At 37.9% G+C, this 21,099-nt stretch overlaps 1 protein-coding gene across 1 annotated transcript in view; it reads right to left on the bottom strand.

Moving 5' to 3' along the window:
- The window catches only part of LOC126278053 (PHAF1 protein CG7083), a 133,213-nt gene extending 114,813 nt beyond the window's left edge, over nt 1-18,400 (bottom strand). The window contains exons 1-5 of the mRNA XM_049977860.1: nt 17,980-18,400; nt 17,536-17,618; nt 13,992-14,075; nt 13,839-13,882; nt 13,607-13,766 (exon numbers count right to left, since the gene is read on the bottom strand). Of these exons, the coding sequence (XP_049833817.1) occupies nt 13,607-13,766; nt 13,839-13,882; nt 13,992-14,075; nt 17,536-17,618; nt 17,980-18,043 (435 nt within the window). The 5' untranslated portion in view covers nt 18,044-18,400. The remainder of the gene's footprint in view (nt 1-13,606; nt 13,767-13,838; nt 13,883-13,991; nt 14,076-17,535; nt 17,619-17,979) is intronic.
- Between the last annotated feature and the right edge of the window lie 2,699 nt (nt 18,401-21,099).

Genomic DNA, 21,099 nt, shown 5'->3' with positions numbered 1-21,099 from the left:
AGCGATTCCAAAAGACAACCACCTATACTGATACATTCAAAAAGGCATCTTTGGTACCAGAATTTTAAGTCTAGAGGTAACTGCAGCAAGAACTTTACTAAAACTTCCTCTGGCCAAAGAATTCCATAAATGTTGATCTCATTTTATATGTTAATAGTGGTCTTAAAATCACCACAAATTTTGATGGAGCTGTTTACTTTCTTGAAGATGACCACTGGGGTCACCCACTGACTAGCTATGATTGGCACAATGACTCCAAAGTTGTCTATCCTGTTTAACTCTGTCTTTACTGTGTTACGCACTGCAAAAGGAAGTGGCAGTGCACAGCAAAATTTAGACACAGCGGACTGCTTGAGTGAAATAAGCACTTCAAACTCTTTGGCCTGATACAATGTTGACTGGAATAACTGCTTAGATTCTCTAACAACCATGATAAATCCTGGAATGCTACTAATCTGGATACCAGGTTCACCTCACCAAATGAAGTGAATGCATCTAAACCAAAAATATTATTAACTTTCCAAATTTGCGATGGGATGACACAGCAGTCAGTGATGAACATTTTGAAGAGAAACAGTCTCAGCTGCAAAACAATCTTCATTATTTTATATTTTGCCAATAATGCATTTCACCTTGTTTAGGACATTTTCAAACTGACCGACAAAGAAAATACAAACTTTCCTTAAAAAATAGCATGACCCCATTATAGTGGAACAGCCAAAACTGTATCTCTTCAAAATCAAAAACATGTACAGCTGATGATGAATTCAGAACCATTAAAGTGATTTGACATTCCACATTATGTGTGTCCTGTCCATAATACAATTCACCCTCACAAAGGTATCTTTAGCCAGATATATGAAGCAACCTGCCACTGCGACAGCTGCCAGAAGGAGTACCCAAACAATGATAGGCTTCCTGATTAATACAAGAAACTACAGTCCCCATTGGATCATAATACCACTGATATCCAAATCCATCAGGAGTTTATTAGGTGGTTGGGTGGGTTCTTCTGAGACTGGAGTCGAAGCAAACACTAACACTGGTCATGTTCTGCTGTACCGAGTGTAAAGTCCAACACCAGAGCATTAGCCTGCAGTGCTCTTTCCCTGTGCAGCCACACTGCTGCTATGTGCCCTCATTTGCAACAGGCACAATATGCGCTGACAAAATTCGGACACTGGTGAAGCCTATGGCAACTCAAACAGTCCGGACAAGACATGAGCATCAATGGAAGTGAATCCAATGTTGAGGGAGAACTTTTCTTATTATCTAAAGAATGTGATCTATGTCAAGAAGCCTGAATAGGTTGTGCCTCTTTACTATGTCCAATGAAAAACCTAGTGGGGAACATGAAGTGTCTCCTTGCATGGGACTTGCACCCAGTGTGTCTTCAGAAGGACTAACTTGCCAGCAAACAGTAGAGAGCAGAGCTATTCGCCAACTACCTGAAAGTGCATTTTGAGCTGCTGCCAGCACCTCAAATGTCTTGGTAATGTCAGCTTTAGGCTGAATCTCTTTTCTCAGTGATAATTAGACAATCACTGATTCATGAATCAGCAACAAGACCCTATAGTTCATACATTTCAAGGTGCATTTACAGATGACTTGCAAATCCGTTACCCAGTCGCATTGGACTGATCACTACACTTCTTTTATTGCTTAAACTGCAATCACATTGCCACAACGGACTGATGACAGAAATGATCAGCAGCAGACTGCACAGTTGAGTAAATTCAAATGCTTCAGGGTTTGTGTGCAGAGGCAGCTTTCGTACAGCTTCATAATTGCTACGACGACTGGAGGCAAAGACTGTCCCACAGATGCTCGACCCACAGGCTGACCATCATGTTTCAGATCAGCTCCGTATTCTGTCTGATAAGTTCCTGCACCTGTTCCTGCTGTAGTACTTGTAACATCTGTTCCCACTGTTGTTCTCACAGCCTTATCTAAAGCTACCCAAGCTCCAGGAACTGCTGATCTATTGTTATGAGTGATTTCACATTTGAGTGTCAGCTTCATCATCCCTCTTATAATGCACTACCCAAGCTGCAGAGCGCCACTACACACTTTCTGTCAGAAACTAAGTGGCTAAACAAGAGCACTGGACAACAGCTGACCAAACAAGTCCTAAAAGAAAAAACTGACAGGAAGAGAAATGTGAAGCCAAAAGAATGGTTAACATTGTACAAATAAAACCTGAATAGCAAACCAAAGGAAAAACCAACAATAAGCATGTCACTGTGTGCAAATAGTAACTATTCTTTCAGAGTGTCTTGCCCATTCACATGCCAACTGCAGTGAGGCCGTAAAACCGTACAATTCTGAAAGGCCAACCATGCTACATTCACCTCTGTATCAGTGTCCGAATTCTTTTAGGATACAAAACTAGACACTGAAATTCTTCAGCAAAAGTTTTGAATCTATTCCTGTTCTGCTGAATAATGGGAGCTTTTATCTTTTCATGTTGCTGGGTAGAGGAAGACATTACAGGAAGTAAGTAACTGTCAGCTGAAATTTTCTAATGTAAGAAAAAAATATTTTCTAACATCTGCTGGGTTGTGATAGATGTCATGCCAAATAGCAGGAAGAGATCACAGGAGATTAAGGTTCCTCATCATGTTGATGATGAGGTCATCGGGGACAATAAAGGTGAGGAAGGCAGTCAGTTGTGTAGCTGTCTGCTTTCAAAAATAAACCATCCTGACATTTGATTTAGAGAAAGCACGATAGATCTAAATCTGCATGGCTAGATGGGAATTTGAAATACTGTCCTCCAAAGTGTTAGACCAGTGTGATAACCATTGTGACACTTTGCTTGTAAAATAGTAATAATCTGAGTTCCTTAATTATTATGGGAATCAGCAAAATTAATTTGAATCATGCAGTCATAATTTGCTTTATACTCTTAACACGCAAACAAAACATACTGCAGTTTTCACTGAGGTGATATGAGATGTGACTCTTGATATGAGGCAGAAGCAACCCACATCAGTGGTCTCTCGCTCGGTCTCTATTTTATGGCTCAGCGCAACACAGTATGCTGGTTACTCCCTGCAACTGTGTCATAAAATAGATGGGAAGGGAAGGGCAAGGGCAAGAACCAAATTTCAAGTAATCAGATGTGGCTTGAAAAAAAAAATAGTTTTATGTAAATTAAGCCAAGCTACATGCAGCTTTCTACTTAGCTCATCAGTAAAGCTTTTACTTTTTGTGTAAAAACTTAAAAATCACATTTCTTAGATTCGCATGCGCTCTCCACCATGCTCTGTCTGTCTCATTCGATTCTGAGGAAACTTTTGGTAAAAGAATTTATAATTGCACATCACAGCTTTACAAGGCACAATTTTTCTTTTTGCTATTGTTCACAGTTATTTGTTATTTCAAAAATAAGTAAACCACTGGACATATTTAGAAGCACTTACAATAAAGAAAACATAAATGCTGGCCAGTTTATGTTTGGTTTATTTAAGATCACACATTGCAGGATACAAAATTTAACTCATAAATCAAACTTGTTTTTAGCACTCTAAGGAAAGCTGTTTATCTTACCAGTCCTGACTAGATAAGTGATATATTTTGATGTTTGGCTGTGATGAGCTACAGCACACCACCCATGATACTATGACTGCACACCATGCAGAGTTGTGGCTTATGTTCTTCTTTTGTATGTCAAACAATGGAAGAACATTGTTTCTTTTGTATGTGCTTTATAAAGTCAGTTAACACTGTATTAAGACTTATTTTCATTTTAAAATTAGAGAGAGAGAATTACACGGCCGTTGACAGAGTTAGCTATATAATTTATCCATCAATTTTTCTAGTTTGCACTAACAGATTAATTCACAAAACATTCTGTAACTGTTTTTGTTCACGCATTGTGTTCCAGTGAGCTAGTAATGTTAAACAGAATTCTGATTGTGATGTAACTAAAGCATACTGTGTTCTGGACATCACCAACTTCAAGATACATTTACTGCGAAATTATCTGAATCTGCCACAAAATTGGATGAAAGCGGAGGAAATGTGTCAGCAATAAGAAACAAAGATGCAAAGGCTAAATGGCTAATTATTTTGCAAGTGAGATTGGTAAAGTGCCTTGGCAGAATATGAGCTATCATATGCTTTTCTCTTTTCATGTAGAATTTTGTTACTGTCATTGTTTCACCTTAGTCTTAGTTTTGGTAGTTGTATATGCAAATTCTTCTGAAACATAAAAAAACTAACTAATCTGTTACTGATGACTCTTCCTTACACTATCCACCAATCCAATTTAGAGCAGCACTTACTGAATGTAGTTTGTTAAATGTTCCTTTTGTATTGGTGTAAATATTAATAGTTCCAATAACATAACTGTCTAAAGTGAAAATGTAGCCTATTCATGTGATGCAAAGAAATCAGTGCCATTACTGCCTCTTATTCATGAAAAAGTAAGGAACAGATCTTTCTTCACACCTTGTAAGAAATTATAACACAAGCTGTCACTGACACATCTGTACTCTCCTGTTTGTTGCATTGTTCCAGAGGAAAAGCCAAGCATCACACAAATAAGTGATGCATCTCATGACCTTTACTGCAATGTGTCGTATTGCATATTGTATTGTCTTAGTGTGTGCTGACCTAACAAAATTTTTTTACGATCACATTTCAAATATGATAATGTTAGATTTACGTTGTTTCCTTATTTCATTTCTTGTACGCTATCATAAGTCATGTAACAAACAACTTTAACATCAGAATTTTTTTTTTTTGTAATATTGAATGTAGAAGTACTTTCTTCTTGCCCATAAAACTATGTAGCTTGTACCAAGATAATTTTTATCAATAATGTAATTAAATGAAATCACTAAATCCAGATTATTTAATGGTTGGCAGTAGACTCATTAAAAAGGGGGAAGCATAAGCCAAATTTCACCCCTACTCACTTCTCCATAAATTTTCCAACTACATTATCTGCAGTAAATGCCTGCTTTCAAAAACTTCTGGACATAACATTATAAAATGTTACTGACACTTTTGCAATTTTGTAAAAGGTTTTTCTGTGTGTCCTCAAGCAAAATGTGAGGGTATGCTGGTAAACTGATTAATATGACAAGATATTTAGTGTTCAAATTATTCTACTTCATATAAACTGTATTCCAAACTATAACAGCATGAAGATCACTTTTCTATTGCAAAGAAAGGGATTTTTGTGACGAAACAAGGAAGATTAGAGAGACACTAACAAAAAGCAGAGATAAATACTTTGCACAGATGTGAAGAGAACTTTGAACACATCTGGTTGCTCTTTCAAACTTGACTGACAGTTCCGGTTGTCAGCTTCGGTCCGAAGACTGGTGTGATTCAGCTATCTATGCTAGTCTATCCTGATCAAGCCTGACCATCTCTACGTACGTAACTACACACACACACACACACACACACTTCCTTCTGTTTCAAAACAGACAATTCCTTGATGTCCAATCCATATCTTATTGGGCCATAAATAATTTCTGCTCTAGTCTGTTGATTCAGTACAAAAGAGAACTGAAGCGTTTGGGATGTGGTGCTACAGACGAATGTTGAAATAAGGTGGAGTGATAAGGTAAGGAATGAGGAGGTTCCGCAAAGAATCAGAGAGGAAAGAAATATGTATATGTGGAAAATGCTGACAAGAAGAAGGGACAGGATGGAAACACATCTGCTAACACATCAGGGAATAACTTACATGGTACTAGAGGAAGCTGTATCAGGCAAAACTGTACAGGAATACGGAGGCTGGAATACATCCAACAAGTAATTGAGGATGGAGGTTGCAAGTGGCTCTCCGAGATGAAGAGACTGGCACAGGAGAGGAATTCATGGTGGGTTGCATCAAACCAGTCAGAAGATTGATGAATCAAAAATAAAATAACAGTAATAATAATAAAAGAACAATAATAATAATAAAGATAGCATACATGATGGAGACATCATTTTCAATATAACACTGAAAAAAATGCAAATTACACAAGTAAACAGCAAACAAGAAAAAAACAGTACGAAATATGCAGTAGATTCTATGAGTAAGAAGGATTGGAAAAGCACAAATGTTAGGAAGAGCAGACAACTGCTGCCAGGTAGCACTTATGGCAGATGCACATGTCTTCAATCACAGGAAAAGTTAGGGGAGGAGTACAAGGATGCCATTTTCAAGCCAAGTCCTGGGTTAAACCACATGACTGAGGATTTGGGCCCTTGTGTAAGAATTTCACAATCGATGATAAGGTAATAACAGTGAATGAGGCAGGGAACTGCTTGGATATGGATGGGGGCATACAGCATAGATGTTGACCTGAGTAAGATAGCTTCCCAAACTGATAGCACCAATGTCTGCAAGGTAAAGATGTTCCAGCAGCATGATTGGCCTCATCTTGGCAGTGCTGCAAGCCACCTCAACATGGAGCTGGAGATAGTGCTCATAAATGCTGACTGGGCACACACTGCACTGGTGCCATGTCTGGACTATCGGGAGATGGGGCTACACTAGACATGGTCTGTACCTCAACTGTGCTAGAAAAGGGAAGTTAGTGGACTTAGTGAGAATATAGCAGATGGGTGTGATGTCACACTTAATCAAATACGTGTTCCCAAGGTTAGGACGATTACACATTTTCTCGGACAATCCATGACAATGGGTTCCCCTTCCTTAAATTATCTCAACCAGTTTAGAGATTTCTTCATTGTGTGCACAGAAGGTAGAATGTACCCCAGTGGAATGCACAGATAACACAAACATTTGCTCAGAATTATAGTCCATTAAAACTAATGTACACCAGCCTGAAGTTTAATTACAGTCTTTGAACAGCGTCATGGTATGCATTACAGATTACTGGTCTAGAGATGATGAGTTACACCATACACTGAGCTGACAAAAATCATGGGATACCTCCTAATATTGTGTTGGATCTATTTTTGCCATGAATAATGCAGCAACTCTATGTGGCATAGTCTCAACAAGTCTTTGGAAGCCCTCTGCAAAAATATTGAGCCATGCTACTACTATAGGCATCCACAATTGCAAAAGTCTTGATGATGCAAGATTTTGTGCATGAACTGACCTCTCAATTGACAGGTACCGAATCATTCGCTTGGATTTTCCAGAATGGTTTGAAGAACAATTGCGAACAGTTGAGGTCTGCAGCATGATGCATTGTCATTGATAAAAGTTCCACTGTCGTATGGCAAAATGAAGTCCGTGAATGGCTGCAAATGGTCTCAAAGTGGCCGAACATAACCATTTTCAGACAATGATCGGTTCATTTGGACCAGACGACCCAGTCTATTCCATGCAAACACAGCCTACACCACCATGGAGCCAACACCAGCTTGCACAGTGCCTTGTTGACGACTTGGTTCCAAGGATTCGTGAGGTCTGAGCCAAACTCAAATCCTACTTTCAGCTTTTACCAACTGTAATTGGGACTCACCTGACCAGGTCATGGTTTTCCAGTCATGTAGGAGCCAATTGATATAGTATGAGCCCAGGAGAGGTGCTGCAGGCAATGCCATGCTGCTAGCAAAAGTACTTGTGTCGATTGTATGGTGCCATAGCCCATTAACAGCAAATTTTGCCACACTGTCCTAACACATGTTGTCATAAAAGTATGTACAACATTGATTTCTGTGATTATTTCATGAAGTGTTGCTTGCCTGTTAGCACTGACAATTCTACACAAATGCTACTGCTCTCGGTTGTTAAGTGAAGGTCGTTGGCCACTGTGTTGTCCGTGGTGAGAGGTAATTCCTGAGATTTGGTATTGTCATCACACTTGTGACATTGTGGATCTCAGAATAATGAATTTCTTAATGAATTCCAAAACAGAATGTATCATGCATCTAGCTCCAATTATCATTCCACAGTCAGTCTGTTAATTCCCACTGTGCGGTTGTAATCACATCAGAAACCTACCCATCTGAATCACCTGAGTACAAATGACAGCTCTGTCAATCCACTGCCCTTTTGTACCTTGTGTACACAATACTACCACCACCGGTACATGTGCATATCACTATCCCATTACTTTTGTCACCTGGAAACAGTATCAGCCATCACAACTAATGTAACAATATTTTGAGATATGAATATTAACATGGGTGTTAATGGTGAAATTAGTAACAACTTCTTAAACATTTTGAGTAGTTTTGGGGTTGTGCAAATGGTACAAACAACACCTAGAATATCAAAATGTCCAGCACTGGTCTCAGAGCACATGCTTACAGATATAGACAGGGAAAATTGTAAGTATTTGTATGAAATCTCGATCTTTTTTGTAACTACTATTAGATAAACAAGCAACAGATAGGCTTGGCAAAACACGCGAAACTGCAGGCTAACAGAAGAATCCTCTCAGAGTGTAAATTACATGCTTTTTCCATGGAATTGGCAAATCAAACCTGGGAGACAGTGAGAATGGAAGACAATGGACGAGATGTGATCAAAAAGTAATGGGAATTTTTTTAATTTTGTGGGCTTTATACATTCAATTTTCAAATTTTTTATCTTGTTGGTACACATGTTTCTGATGTATGTTGGTATGTTCAGCTGTTTCGAATTTTTAGTTTACCTCCAACAGCTGAAAAGGCAATACTTGTTTCTGAGCACTTGGCAAATTTTTACTTTCGAAACAGATGGATCCAAGAATTTGTATCAAATTTTGCTTGAAAAATAGAACAGAGTGCAGCACCACATCTCCACATCTGAAATGTTGACTGTGGCTTTAAGCGAACCTCTTATGACTAAGACAAGAGTTTACTAGTGGTATAAACATTTGAAAGAAAGTTGAGAAGACACCAAAAAAGACAACTCTCCTGGATGCCCTGGCATATCAATTACTGATGACAATGTGGAACAAGTAAATAAAATGATTCTAGAAAACTCCCGAATCACCACCAGTGAGGTTGCTCATAATGTTTGCATATCCTTTGGCTCATGCCAAGCAATTTTTGGGGTGTTTTCAGTATGAAATATGTAACAGCAAAGTCTGTTCCAAAAATAGTTGAATTTTGAGCAAAAACAATGTCGTGTAAACATTACTTGGGAACTGCTGAAAGAAGTTGACCACTATCCACTACTTCTAATGAAGGTTATAACACATGATGAATCATCTGTACACGGGTAAGGCATCAAAACCAAGGCCCAGTTGCCGCAATGGAAACAGCCTTAAAAAAAAAAAAGTTCGATCACACATAATGGTTCTTCTCACTGTTTTCTTCAATTACTATGGAATAGTGCATCATACGTTCCTGCCTTACAGTTGTACAGCCAAAAAGTAATACTGCCTGGAAGTTGTGCGCTGTTTCCGTGAAGCAATCTGAAGAAATTGACCAAAAGTGTGATGAAACTACTTGTGAAAATTACATCTCCCCTCATGCCTCAATGCTTGCTCATGATTTTTTGGCAAAAAATAAAACCGTTATGTTGCCTCAGCCATCATACTCACTGAACATGGCCCACCTGCAAACTCTTCCTATTCCAGAGGCTGACAAGAAGCATGAAAGGACATTGTTTTGCCACCATTGATGAGACGAAAGCAGAAAGGAGCTGAACACCGTAACGAAAAACGAGTTCCTGAGGTGCTTTCAGGATTGGAAAAAAAACACTGGCACATTTGTTTTATATCTGAGGGGGATTACTTTGAATGGGACAAAGTTGGTGTTGATGGTGACGAATAAATACAGAATCTTTAAGAAAAACGAAAATTACCATGTGAAAAAAAAGTACAGACTCTGTAAGCAAAGCAAAAATTTCCATTACTTTTTCGAAACATCACAGATGCTAAGTTCTCTAGACTCTGTACATTGTTTAAATTAGTTTTTGAGGAGTTTCCAAACCACCTCTACAAAACACCCAAAGAAAATAGAGGGATAACTATGGATATCAGAAAGTCCTCGCAGAAACTTAATTTTGTTAGTTCTTTACAAAAGGTTTACACTAATTCACAGTCGCTAGAATACTATCGCAGGTATAAAAAATACAGAGAGATACTGCTTGTTGAAAAAAAAAAATTGTTCACTCACAAAGTACTGCATAATGCAGAAAATAGATGCAAAGCACTGCAGGTTATCCTAAAACAAGAAGCTGTAAAAGGCAGACACAAACATAATAACATGCAAATCAAAAACTAGGGTATAATAACAAAGTCCCTAGGAATTAGAAAATTTTGTAAATGATTATTTCTTTGGTATTGTGGAGAAGCTGCAGGAAAAAAAAATCTTACTACAACACATGTAGTGCCCACAATGTATGACACAACAAGCACAATAATGTTTCCCACAACAAAGCTTGAAGTAAGGAAGACAATACAGAAATTACAAAGGAAGAAGTCAGCAGGTATAGATAGAGTCCAGTCCCTGCTGACACAGTTTTTCAGGTTGACGGAGGGCATTGCAGGAAGACAAACATGGAGCACAGTGGCCCTGGAGTCAGTTTTCTGAACAAACTGAAGTTAGCTCAAGGGGCATAGCAGCATCTTCATGGTCCAGAAGTCATCAAATGGCATTCCCAGTGTGTGAGGCAATGAAGAGCAAACCAGGCAAATGGGGCAGTCAAGCTATTAAGACACGGCCCTCATATTCAGGAGAATGAAGCTCACTCTGTCCAGCCATCATGATTTGAGTTTTCCGTGGTCTTCGTACATCACTTCAGGCAAATGTTGGGATCATTCCTTCATTGAGGCCACAGTCACCCACCGGCTCCACCCTCGTGGGGCACATCTATGTATTCTGTGTATATTTATAGTTTGAGCTATTGGTTTTCACCATATTAACAGGACATTTCCTACATCAATGTAAGATAGTCTTTCGATGAATTAAAAATAAACAACACTACCATTTTTGCCCTCTGTCCTTACATACTGTCAACCCACAGTTACTTCTAGCGTACGAAATTAGCTGATATCATACATTGGGAATAGGTTTCATGCATTATAGTGGGAAGTGCTACTGACAAACCTGCCGACCTCTCCAAAAAGTTTTGATGTTCCAATCCAGCTACAGAGAAAAACAATGGAGTGCAAGAAAAGATTCTCTCTCTCATTGACAGGATGATTTTCCATTGGAATTTTCCCTTCAATTTTCTCTTCAGCTCAGAGTACCACTTGCAACCTATGTCCTCAATTATAAGCTGGATGTATTCCAATCTGTCTTTCTCTACTGTTTTTACCCTCTACGACTTCCTCTAGCACCACAGAAGTTTTTCCCTGACGTCTTAACAGATGTCCTACCATCCTGTGCCGTCTTGTCTGTGTCTTCCACATATTCCTTTCCTCTCCATTTCTGTGCAGAATCTCCTCATTCCTTACCTCTTCAGTCCACTCAATTTCCAACAGTTGTCTGTAGCACCAACTCTCAGATGCTTCAATTCTCTTCTGTTCCAGTTTTCCAACAGTCCATGTTTCACTAGCATATAATTCTGTGCTCCAAATGTACATTCTCAGAAATTTCTTCCTGAATTGAGGCCTATGTTTGGTACTAGCAAACTTTTGTTGACCAGAAATAATTTTTCACCAGAGCTAGTCTGCTCTTTATGTCCTCTGATTATTTTGCTTCCTAGGCAGTAGGATTCCCTAACTTCATCTACTTCGACACCATCAATCCTGATGTTAAGTTATTCACTGTTCTCATTTCTGATAGTTCTCATTACTTTCTTCCTCTTTGATTTACTCTCAATCCATTTTCTGTACTCATTAGACTGTTCATTCCAGTAAGCAGATCACATAATTCTTCTCCATTTTCACTGATAATAGCAATATCATCAATGAATCATATCACTGATATCCTTTCATCTTGAATTTTAATTCCACTCCTAAGCCTTTCTTTTATTTCCAACACTGCTTCTTCGATGAATAGACTGAACAGTAGTGGTGAAAGACTATATTCCTGTCTTATACCCTTTTTAATCCAAGCACTTCATTGGTGGTCTACCACTCTTATTATTCCCTCTTGGTTCTCATACATGTTATGTGTTATATCTTACCCATTTCTCCCTACAGCTTATCCCTATTTTCTTCAGAATTTCAAGCATCTTGTACCACTCAATATTGTCAAACACTTTTTCAGTGCCAGTTAATCCTAGGAATGTGTTGTGGTTGATAATGGAAGCAAGACTGAAGGAAAACAACAACACCAAAACTGCTTCTCCAGTGCCTTTACCTTTCCTAAAGCCAAACTTTTCCCTTTCTTCTGTATACTATTCTTGTCAGCAACTTGGATGCATGGGCTGTTAAGTTGATTGCGCGATAATTCTCGCAACTGTCAACTCTTGCAGTCTTTGGAACTGTGTGGATGTTATTTTTCTGTAAGTCAGATGGTATGTTGCCAGACTCATACTTTCTATACACAAAGCTGAATAGTCATTTTGTGGACACTTTCGCCAATTATTTTAGAAACTCTGATGGAATGTTATCTATCCTTTTTGCCTTATTTGATTTAAAGTCTTCTCTTTTAGTTTCTGATTTTAATACTGGATCTAATCCCCCCCCCATAAAGATCTTTTATGTATTCTTTCAACCTATCCACTCTCTCCTCTGCATCTAACGATGGAATTCCCATTGCACTCCTAATGTTACCAGCCTTGATTTTAACTTCATCGAAGGTTGTTTTGACTTTCCTATAAGCTGAGTCAGTCCTTTTAGATTTCTTCACTTTTTCATGTAGCCATTTTGTCTTAGCTTCCCTGCAAACCCTATTTAATTCATTCCTCAGCGACATTTCTGCACTCCCAAATTTCCCTTAACATTTTTGTACTTCCTTCTTTCATCAACTGAAGTATTTCTTCTGTTGCCCATGATTTCTTCCCAGTTACCTACCTTTTTCCTTACTACTGAGCTATTTCTCATTGCACTACCTACGGCCTTAAAGAAGTTCAAGTAATCTGTTCATTCCTTTGTACTTCTGTATCCCACTTCTTTGTGCATTCATTCTTCCTGACTAGCCTCTTAAACTTCAGCATACACCTTACAATCCTATATTCAATTTCAGAATCTCTCCTGACCATGTTTTAATCTAACAGAAATCTTCCTGTATCTCCTGGTCTCCTCCTCTTGTGATTCTTGAACAGAGTATTGGCTGTTACTAGCTGAAATTTATTACAGAAATGAACTAGTTTTCTCCCCTGTCATTTCTAGTATCAAGCCCATATTCTCCCACAATCCCTTCTTCTACTCCTTCCGACTATATTAACTTAAAAACTGACATTGTATTTCACTCACATTAATGCTGTCCAAGACTTTAAGAACACCTTTGTTTTCTACTGGTCATTTTTATACTATTATGTATACTTGTAGGAACAGGTCAGTCAATGGCTGTCCACCAGGTCTGAGCTGGGCATTCAAATGGAGTGTATAAGACATTTCATACCAAGCTACTGTGCAACCACAAACAATCTTTTTATTAAGTCTGACTACAGCCAGGGAGTTCTGCACAAATGCTATTGATTATGTATTACTAATGACATCTACATTGGCTTGTCTTCATCCCAAAATATGAACATTGTACATTTTTTCTGCTACTTTCTCTAATCACAATATGAAGTTTACTATAATTAGGCTACAATAATATAAGCATTTAATTTTTTAAGGGCACTTACCTGGAATTTTGATTCAACAGGAAAACAAAATGAAAGGCCCCTAAAATTCAGAACAAACAACTGTTTTTCGGTATCCAGGACACCAGGATGCGTAGCTCCAAAAGACCTCTCGATTTGTTCAATACTCGGCAGTACTTCTGGGGAGTTGAACGTAAGACCACTGCAAGAGCCGATGGACAGTTAGACAACATGCTGCTTTCTGTATAAAATTACACAAAAAGAAAACACTTACCAGTATTTTACTTTGACCAGTTTCATGTTGTAAATTTCTATTATCTGAAAAATAAAAAATAAAATATTGTACAAGTTATTCTCTCCAATATAGTATCAAATTCTGATTTTGGTTTAGAAATTATTCAATTAAAAACTACATTCACAGCCATACCTTCAGTCTCTGAACAATTGGGTCAAATATTAATCTTATCCCATCCTGCGGCAAGTTAATAATAAGATCTGCGCCTAAAGGGTTCTGCAAACAAAACATATCATATAAAAAATAGCTGAAGAAGCTTTAAAATGTGAAAAAGTGTACATTGAAGTGAAATGCACTAAAAATGTAAGCTTATTAAAAGTGTTAACGATAAGTGCCTTTGGCATAAAAATGAACTATATTTTCCATTCCTACAAAATTTTACTATTGTTGCTCTTGATCAAATGATTTTAACTTTTAGATTAATTTCCAGAATTTACTTTCAGATAAAAATGCCTGATATTTCATGAATATGGCAAACAAAAAAGGTTGTGTTAGATTTTATGTACCATTCCCCATCCCTTTCCCAGTGCACATATTTTCTAAGGTGTATGACTGACCAAGGGCTAATGCCATGGGTTTAATTCAAAACCTTTCCACAGGGTATTCCAGGATCAAAGTAGAAGAGGCAGTTCTTGAGGATCCATGCAAGTGATGTGATATGGGTAGTAAACTTGACTGCCCTCTTAGTACTATTCAACGTGTGCAAGAAGTCCCTGTGCACCTGCTGACTTTGTTGTGGCCAATGATTCAAAGAGAGGGAAGCTATTTACTCACTCCCACCACCAGTGTTGCCACATATGCACAGCAGGCACCAAGCACATCACAACAGGCAAGAGATACACCTTCTTTTGTCACATCACATTAAAGGGCGTGATCCCGTGGTATCTGGAGGGGAATAAAGCTGCCAGCATAGTAACAATAAGCCAGTGTCATATTCAGTCTGCATGGGCTAGGTACCCTCTTGTTGACAACTTATGCTATGAGCTTGGACTATGTGTGGTGTTTGTGCCTGGCTGGATTTCTCACAGCAATAAAATAGGCCAACTTCAAACGCAAGCATGCAGCATTCCACAGTGTTTTTTCTTTGTGTAAGTGCAATCAGCGAGGAGATTGTGTTGTTTGTCAAACTCTCAACCTGTACACAACTTGTAATTAGTAATCTTTTACAAATAAAGGGAATGAAAGCACAGTGTGACAGATGAGAAACCCATTCATGAAAAACAGCTGAACTTCGAGTACCATGGTCAACAATGTATGACTACATTAAGAGAGATTTGAAAGTGAAAGAATTTAGATCTGTTTTTGTGAACGAATTATCTGATAACAACAATAAGCAGGCATAACTACTGAGATGCTCAGCAAGATGTCAAGGAGGAGATTGAGACACACAGATGTCTGTATAAGACACGATATGAGGAAGAAAATATTCAGTATTTCAAACTAGCTATACTTCTCTAAAATTATGACACACTATTAATGTTTTCATCTAAAAAGATCTAGTCAAATCACAGTAATCCCTCATGAACTTTTCACAAATCAAACATTAGATTATAATTTGTGGAATAATCTTCAGCACACAGAAATGGGGTTTCGTTATCATAAAACAATTTCCACACACAGCCTGCCACAGGTGAAACATTTTAAGGAACAATTTTCCGAGTATAAGGTTCAGTTATTACAGCATTACAATTTGAATGAGCCAAAGATGGTTGCAGAAATGAGAATCATGAGTGAAGGAATCACTACATTCAAACTCTTCCCTAACAAATGCAAGTGTCCATATATTCTCATTCACTTAGAACCATCAATGTGACAGTCGTACACTACAGAGACAATAATTTACAAAAAAAAGAGGAATTGTGACTTATTAAAACAAAACAATAAAGGGTACCCTATGAAAAGACAGAAAAAATAACAATGAAAACAATACATTTAATATTTGAGTCTGAACGGACTACTCACTGTTATTTCTAGATAGTGACTGTTTTTCATTACACTACCCTGGATTACCCAATACTGTGTTGAAAATGCATAACATAATGTCTTCTTCTACTACTGCTGCTACAATCTTCACTACCACTATCAACTATTCTGACACCATTTACTTCAGTGTGATGTTTCTGGTACAATAGGAGCCAAAGGAAGGAGAAAATGGTAATCAAAGATGGGTGAAAATGCAAACATTCACAAAATTTACCTAAGCATTTCTTTCCAAAGCAAAAGTTTGTGCCCACTAATTTATATTTTCATCTTATTTACATGTGAAATCGGAAGCCATTAATGGCATACAATGAATTGAACACAGTTCATTTTCAAGCTCTCATGAAATGGGTATTACTCTATAGCACATCTTCAATTTACCATTATTTCTTCAGTAAACCATATGCATTTCAGTACCCCACAAACATTAGCTTGTTCTACCTTGCACCATGTCAAGTAGTTTTAAACTAATTATGCCAAGATTTCACTAATATGTTTACACACCACAGTTGTGCTATATAAGACAATTGATTGTAGGCTATATTTATGGTATTCACATTTTTATCACTGCTGTTTGTTACTGTACTGCACCTACATAATCACTTGCAAAATTTGCTGGTCGCATTGGAAATAAGAAAATTTAGGCTTGGAAAGTAAGTTTATGAACTTTGTGAAGTGAATGTAAACCTCCAGTAATCATAATATAAAGAAGAAATGTACCTGGATGAAGTTTCAGTCCATTACAATAAAAGTTATAGTTAACAACTATCAACACCAAGATTGTTGGATATTCAGCACCAGCTCAGACTGGTCACAGAAATGTATCAGCTACAGCCTTCTTTAAGGATTACCCCTACAAGAAAACTATGGTCAAACTACTATGGTATACAGCTCAGTTTCACCCCCTCACAAAACTGCATGATGCTTAAATGTAACTGGCAATAAAATCTCAAATATATTCCCTGCAATAACAGAGAATGAAACCAACAGAAGTAATGCCCACTACACATTCAGTTGAAGAAGAATACTATCCAGATTTTCATTTTATTGTCCTGCAAACTTACGACCTGAATTATACTTTTTTTGGATTTCAGCAGTTCATTTTCAATCTAAAAGGAGGTACTTCCAATTCCCAGACATTAACATGAGGCAAATGATGTCTTGTACATTCATCTTGATAATGGTTCAGCAACAAACTTTCTACATCTTTTTGCAATTACCAACTCTCTCCGATACCAGTTTCATTCTTTTCTTTTGCTTCCAGTAATGTTGTTCACCTGCACTCATTGGTCTTGTCATATGATACAGACAAGTTTCGACTATATTTACTGTTTCTTCAACCAATGATCTTAATTTTTTTCATAATTACTTTGTGTGTAATGTTTTGATGTTATTACATTCCTTTTCTCTCTCTCTCTCTCTCTCTCTCTCTCTGTTGTACATACTGATAAAAAGAACTTTCCTGAATAGCATGTGAACAACAATAAAGGGTAATTGCATAAAATGACGAATAAACAGTATTGGTGCTATTTATAGCGAGAACAAAATTCTAGAAACGAAACAATCCTACTTTATTACTTTTCTGTAGTGTATCCATCATCTAAAATAATACAGCAGAAAAAAAGGAGAAATATTTTTCTGGTATCTCCATGAACACAGTAAACTAGTGCTAAACAATATGATATTGCCTGCTTACCGAATCACTGTAGAGCACCTGAACGCCTTTTATGATGCCCACCTGTGACTGAATTATTGCTACTGCTTGCGAAAAGTGCATTCCTGTGGATTGGAATGAAAAGAAAAAAATTAAAATAATTATAAAATACCACTGCATTAATTGGAATTACTTTCACTGACACTAATACTTGCCAGCTACTATCAGAAATAAAATTACTTCAGCCACTACTCACTCTGCTCTATCAAGGTTACCCCTAGTGCAACCCTCTCCAACGTAACTCTTAGACAGTTTATATCGTGCTTCATATTTCTCATCAAGTTTTTCGTTATGATCAGCAGTTACAATATTTTCTATTTTCTCATGCTACCGTACTTCGTTTCATCATCTCAGAGTCTTGTCGTTGGTTCAAAACAAAAACAATATTACGCAAATAATTCACAACAAACATGGTAAAAGGCTTACCTAAAATAAATTCCCATTGTTCACACCCTAGACTTCTTTCTGGTACCAACTCAAGTTCGAGCATTTCTTCAGCATGTAGCGACAGAACGTTAACTTAGGTTCCTCTTCCAGTCACACAGTGACAAACACGAATAACGCAAATTTTCTGTTTAATACGCAGCTCCTTTGTCTGCTCCCCTACGGCGCCATCTTGCTTGTTTTATACCTCAGCTGTCAAGACAGTGACGTAAGAACAGCTGGGAGATATGAAACCTACTCCTCGTTGTTTGTTTACAATCTCAGCTGATCACTGTTAGATCAAGTTTAAGCTCTGTGAGACACTGCCCATAGATGAAATATAATTCTGAACCATGCTTATGATTTGGCAATATCAACTCGTAATTAGACATGCAATAAAAAACAAATTCTGATACGACACTGCAAGTGCAGTGAACTCGGAGCGATTCGATCTTGTCTAGTCTGTGGCCTTTTGTTTAAAAAATATGCCGTATAACTTTTAAATGCTGTGAAAGGTCAATACAAGAGTAAAGACTCCAAGTGTATGAAAAAAAGGTAAATTTTGAAATAGACTCATAGAATTGAGAATATTAATAGTTGTTAGTGGCAGTTGTGTTGATTTATTTCGCATGCATCGTTTAGCTCTAAACTTTCTTCGTGTCAACGCGCATAAGAAAGAAAAGACATCTCGTATCAGTTATTTCGGTGTAACAATGTACTGAGAAAGCTGATTTCTGTCTGCACTACTGGTGTACGGTACTGCGTTTTAATATTATACCAGTAACATAAGAATAATCACAGTGACAGACGGCCATAGTAAAACTTCGTACCTGGTACCGGATGCATCCAGTAAACTGTGAAGATGAGTGTTGGCCATTCTTTTACAGGTAGAAGGTCTGGTAACAGTCTCCTTGTTACTATTTAGAGTCTCAAGCAATAGAACTTTGATAAGCGTTGCGGAATCTTAAGGTAAAATTAGTCGAGTCACATCTGTGGATAAAAGTAAACTGACAGTTGGAGGTACGATAATTACTAAATGTTCCGCAATATTATAAACAAAGGGTAGGTAGTCTGAGGAAGAGATATGATACTGAATAAACATTGACGACAGTGATTAATAGTGCAAGAAGTTGTCTAAATCGTGAGACTTGTGTAGCCGGAGATAGAAGATAAAATTGTATGGGCTGCGCTACATAGCGATATTAGTTGCTGTAATGCTGTTAATGGAAGGGGTCCACAGAATGGTAGAGATAGACAGAGAGAAGAAAAATAAGGGAAAGACACACAAAGTCATGTTGATCAGTAGATACGCAAGTACTTTGGTCAGGTTTGAACATAAAGAGCACATTGTCCCAGAAGGAACGCCGTCGACCTTATTGGTTCTCCGCTCGTTTCCCCTCCAGCCGTCAACTTCATCCTACATATTCAATTCCCTGGTAGATTATATAATGGTAAGACAGAGATTTAGGAACCAGGTTTTAAGTTGTAAGACATTTCCAGGGGCAGATGTGGACTCTGACCACAATCTATTGGTTATGACCTGTAGATTAAAACTGAAGAAACTGCAAAAATGTGGGAAATTAAGGAGATGGGACCTGGATAAACTGAAAGAACCAGAGGTTGTACAGAGTTTCAGAGAGAGCATAAGGGAACAATTGACAGGAATAGGGGAAAGAAGTACAGTAGAAGAAGAATGGGTAGCTCTGAGGGATGTAGTAGTGAAGGCAGCAGAGGATAAAGTAGGTACAAAGACGAGGGCTGCTAGAAATCCTTGGGTAACAGAAGAAATATTGAATTTAATTGATGAAAGGAGAAAATATAAAAATGCAGTAAATGAAGCAGGCAAAAAGGAATACAAACGTCTCAAAAATGAGATCGACAGGAAGTGCAAAATGGCTAAACAGGGATGGCTAGAGGACAAATGTAAGGATGTAGAAGCTTATCTCACTAGGGGTAAGATAGATACTGCCTACAGGAAAATTAAAGAGACCTTTGGAGAGAAGAGAACCACGTGTATGAATATCAAGAGCTCAGATGGCAGCCCAGTTCTAAGCAAAGAAGGGAAGGCAGAAAGGTGGAAGGAGTATATAGAAGGTTTATACAAGGGCGATGTACTTGAGGACAATATTATGGAAATAGAAGAGGATGTAGATGAAGATGAAATGGGAGATACGATACTGCGTGAAGAGTTTGACAGAACACTGAAAGACCTGAGTCGAAACAAGGCCCCCGGAGTAGACAACATTCCATTAGAACTACTGACGGCCTTGGGAGAGCCAGTCATGACAAAACTCTACCAGCTGGTGAGCAAGATGTATGAGACAGGCGAAATACCCTCAGACTTCAAGAAGAATATAATAATTCCAATCCCAAAGAAAGCAGGTGCTGACAGATGTGAAAATTACCGAACTATCAGTTTAATAAGCCACAGCTGCAAAATACTAACGCGAATTCTTTACAGACGAATGGAAAAACTGGTAGATGCAGACCTCGGGGAGGATCAGTTTGGATTCCGTCGAAATGTTGGAAGACGTGAGGCAATACTGACCTTACGACTTATCTTAGAAGAAAGATTAAGAAAAGGCAAACCTACGTTTCTAGCATTTGTAGACTTAGAGAAAGCTTTTGAGAATGTTGACTGGAATACTCTTTTTCAAATTCTAAAGGTGGCAGGGGTAAAATACAGGGAGCGAAAGGCTATTTATAATTTGTACAGAAACCAGATGGCAGTAATAAGAGTCGAGGGGCATGAAAGGGAAGCAGTGGTTGGGAAAGGAGTGAGACAGGGTTGTAGCCTCTCCCAGATGTTATTCAATCTGTATATTGAGCAAGCAGTAAAGGAAACAAAAGAAAAATTTGGAGTAGGTATTAAAATTCATGGAGAAGAAGTAAAAACTTTGAGGTTCGCCGATGACATTGTAATTCTGTCAGAGACGGCAAAGGACTTGGAAGAGCAGTTGAACGGAATGGACAGTGTCTTGAAAGGAGGATATAAGATGAACATTAACAAAAGCAAAACGAGGATAATGGAATGTAGTCAAATTAAATCGGGTGATGCTGAGGGAATTAGATTAGGAAATGAGACACTTAAAGTAGTAAAGGAGTTTTGCTATTTAGGAAGTA

Source organism: Schistocerca gregaria, chromosome 6, assembly GCF_023897955.1.
Source record: "Schistocerca gregaria isolate iqSchGreg1 chromosome 6, iqSchGreg1.2, whole genome shotgun sequence".
Classification (NCBI taxonomy): domain Eukaryota; kingdom Metazoa; phylum Arthropoda; class Insecta; order Orthoptera; family Acrididae; genus Schistocerca; species Schistocerca gregaria.
Note: the sequence above shows the minus strand (reverse complement) of the source record. Positions and strands in the feature narration are given on the sequence as shown.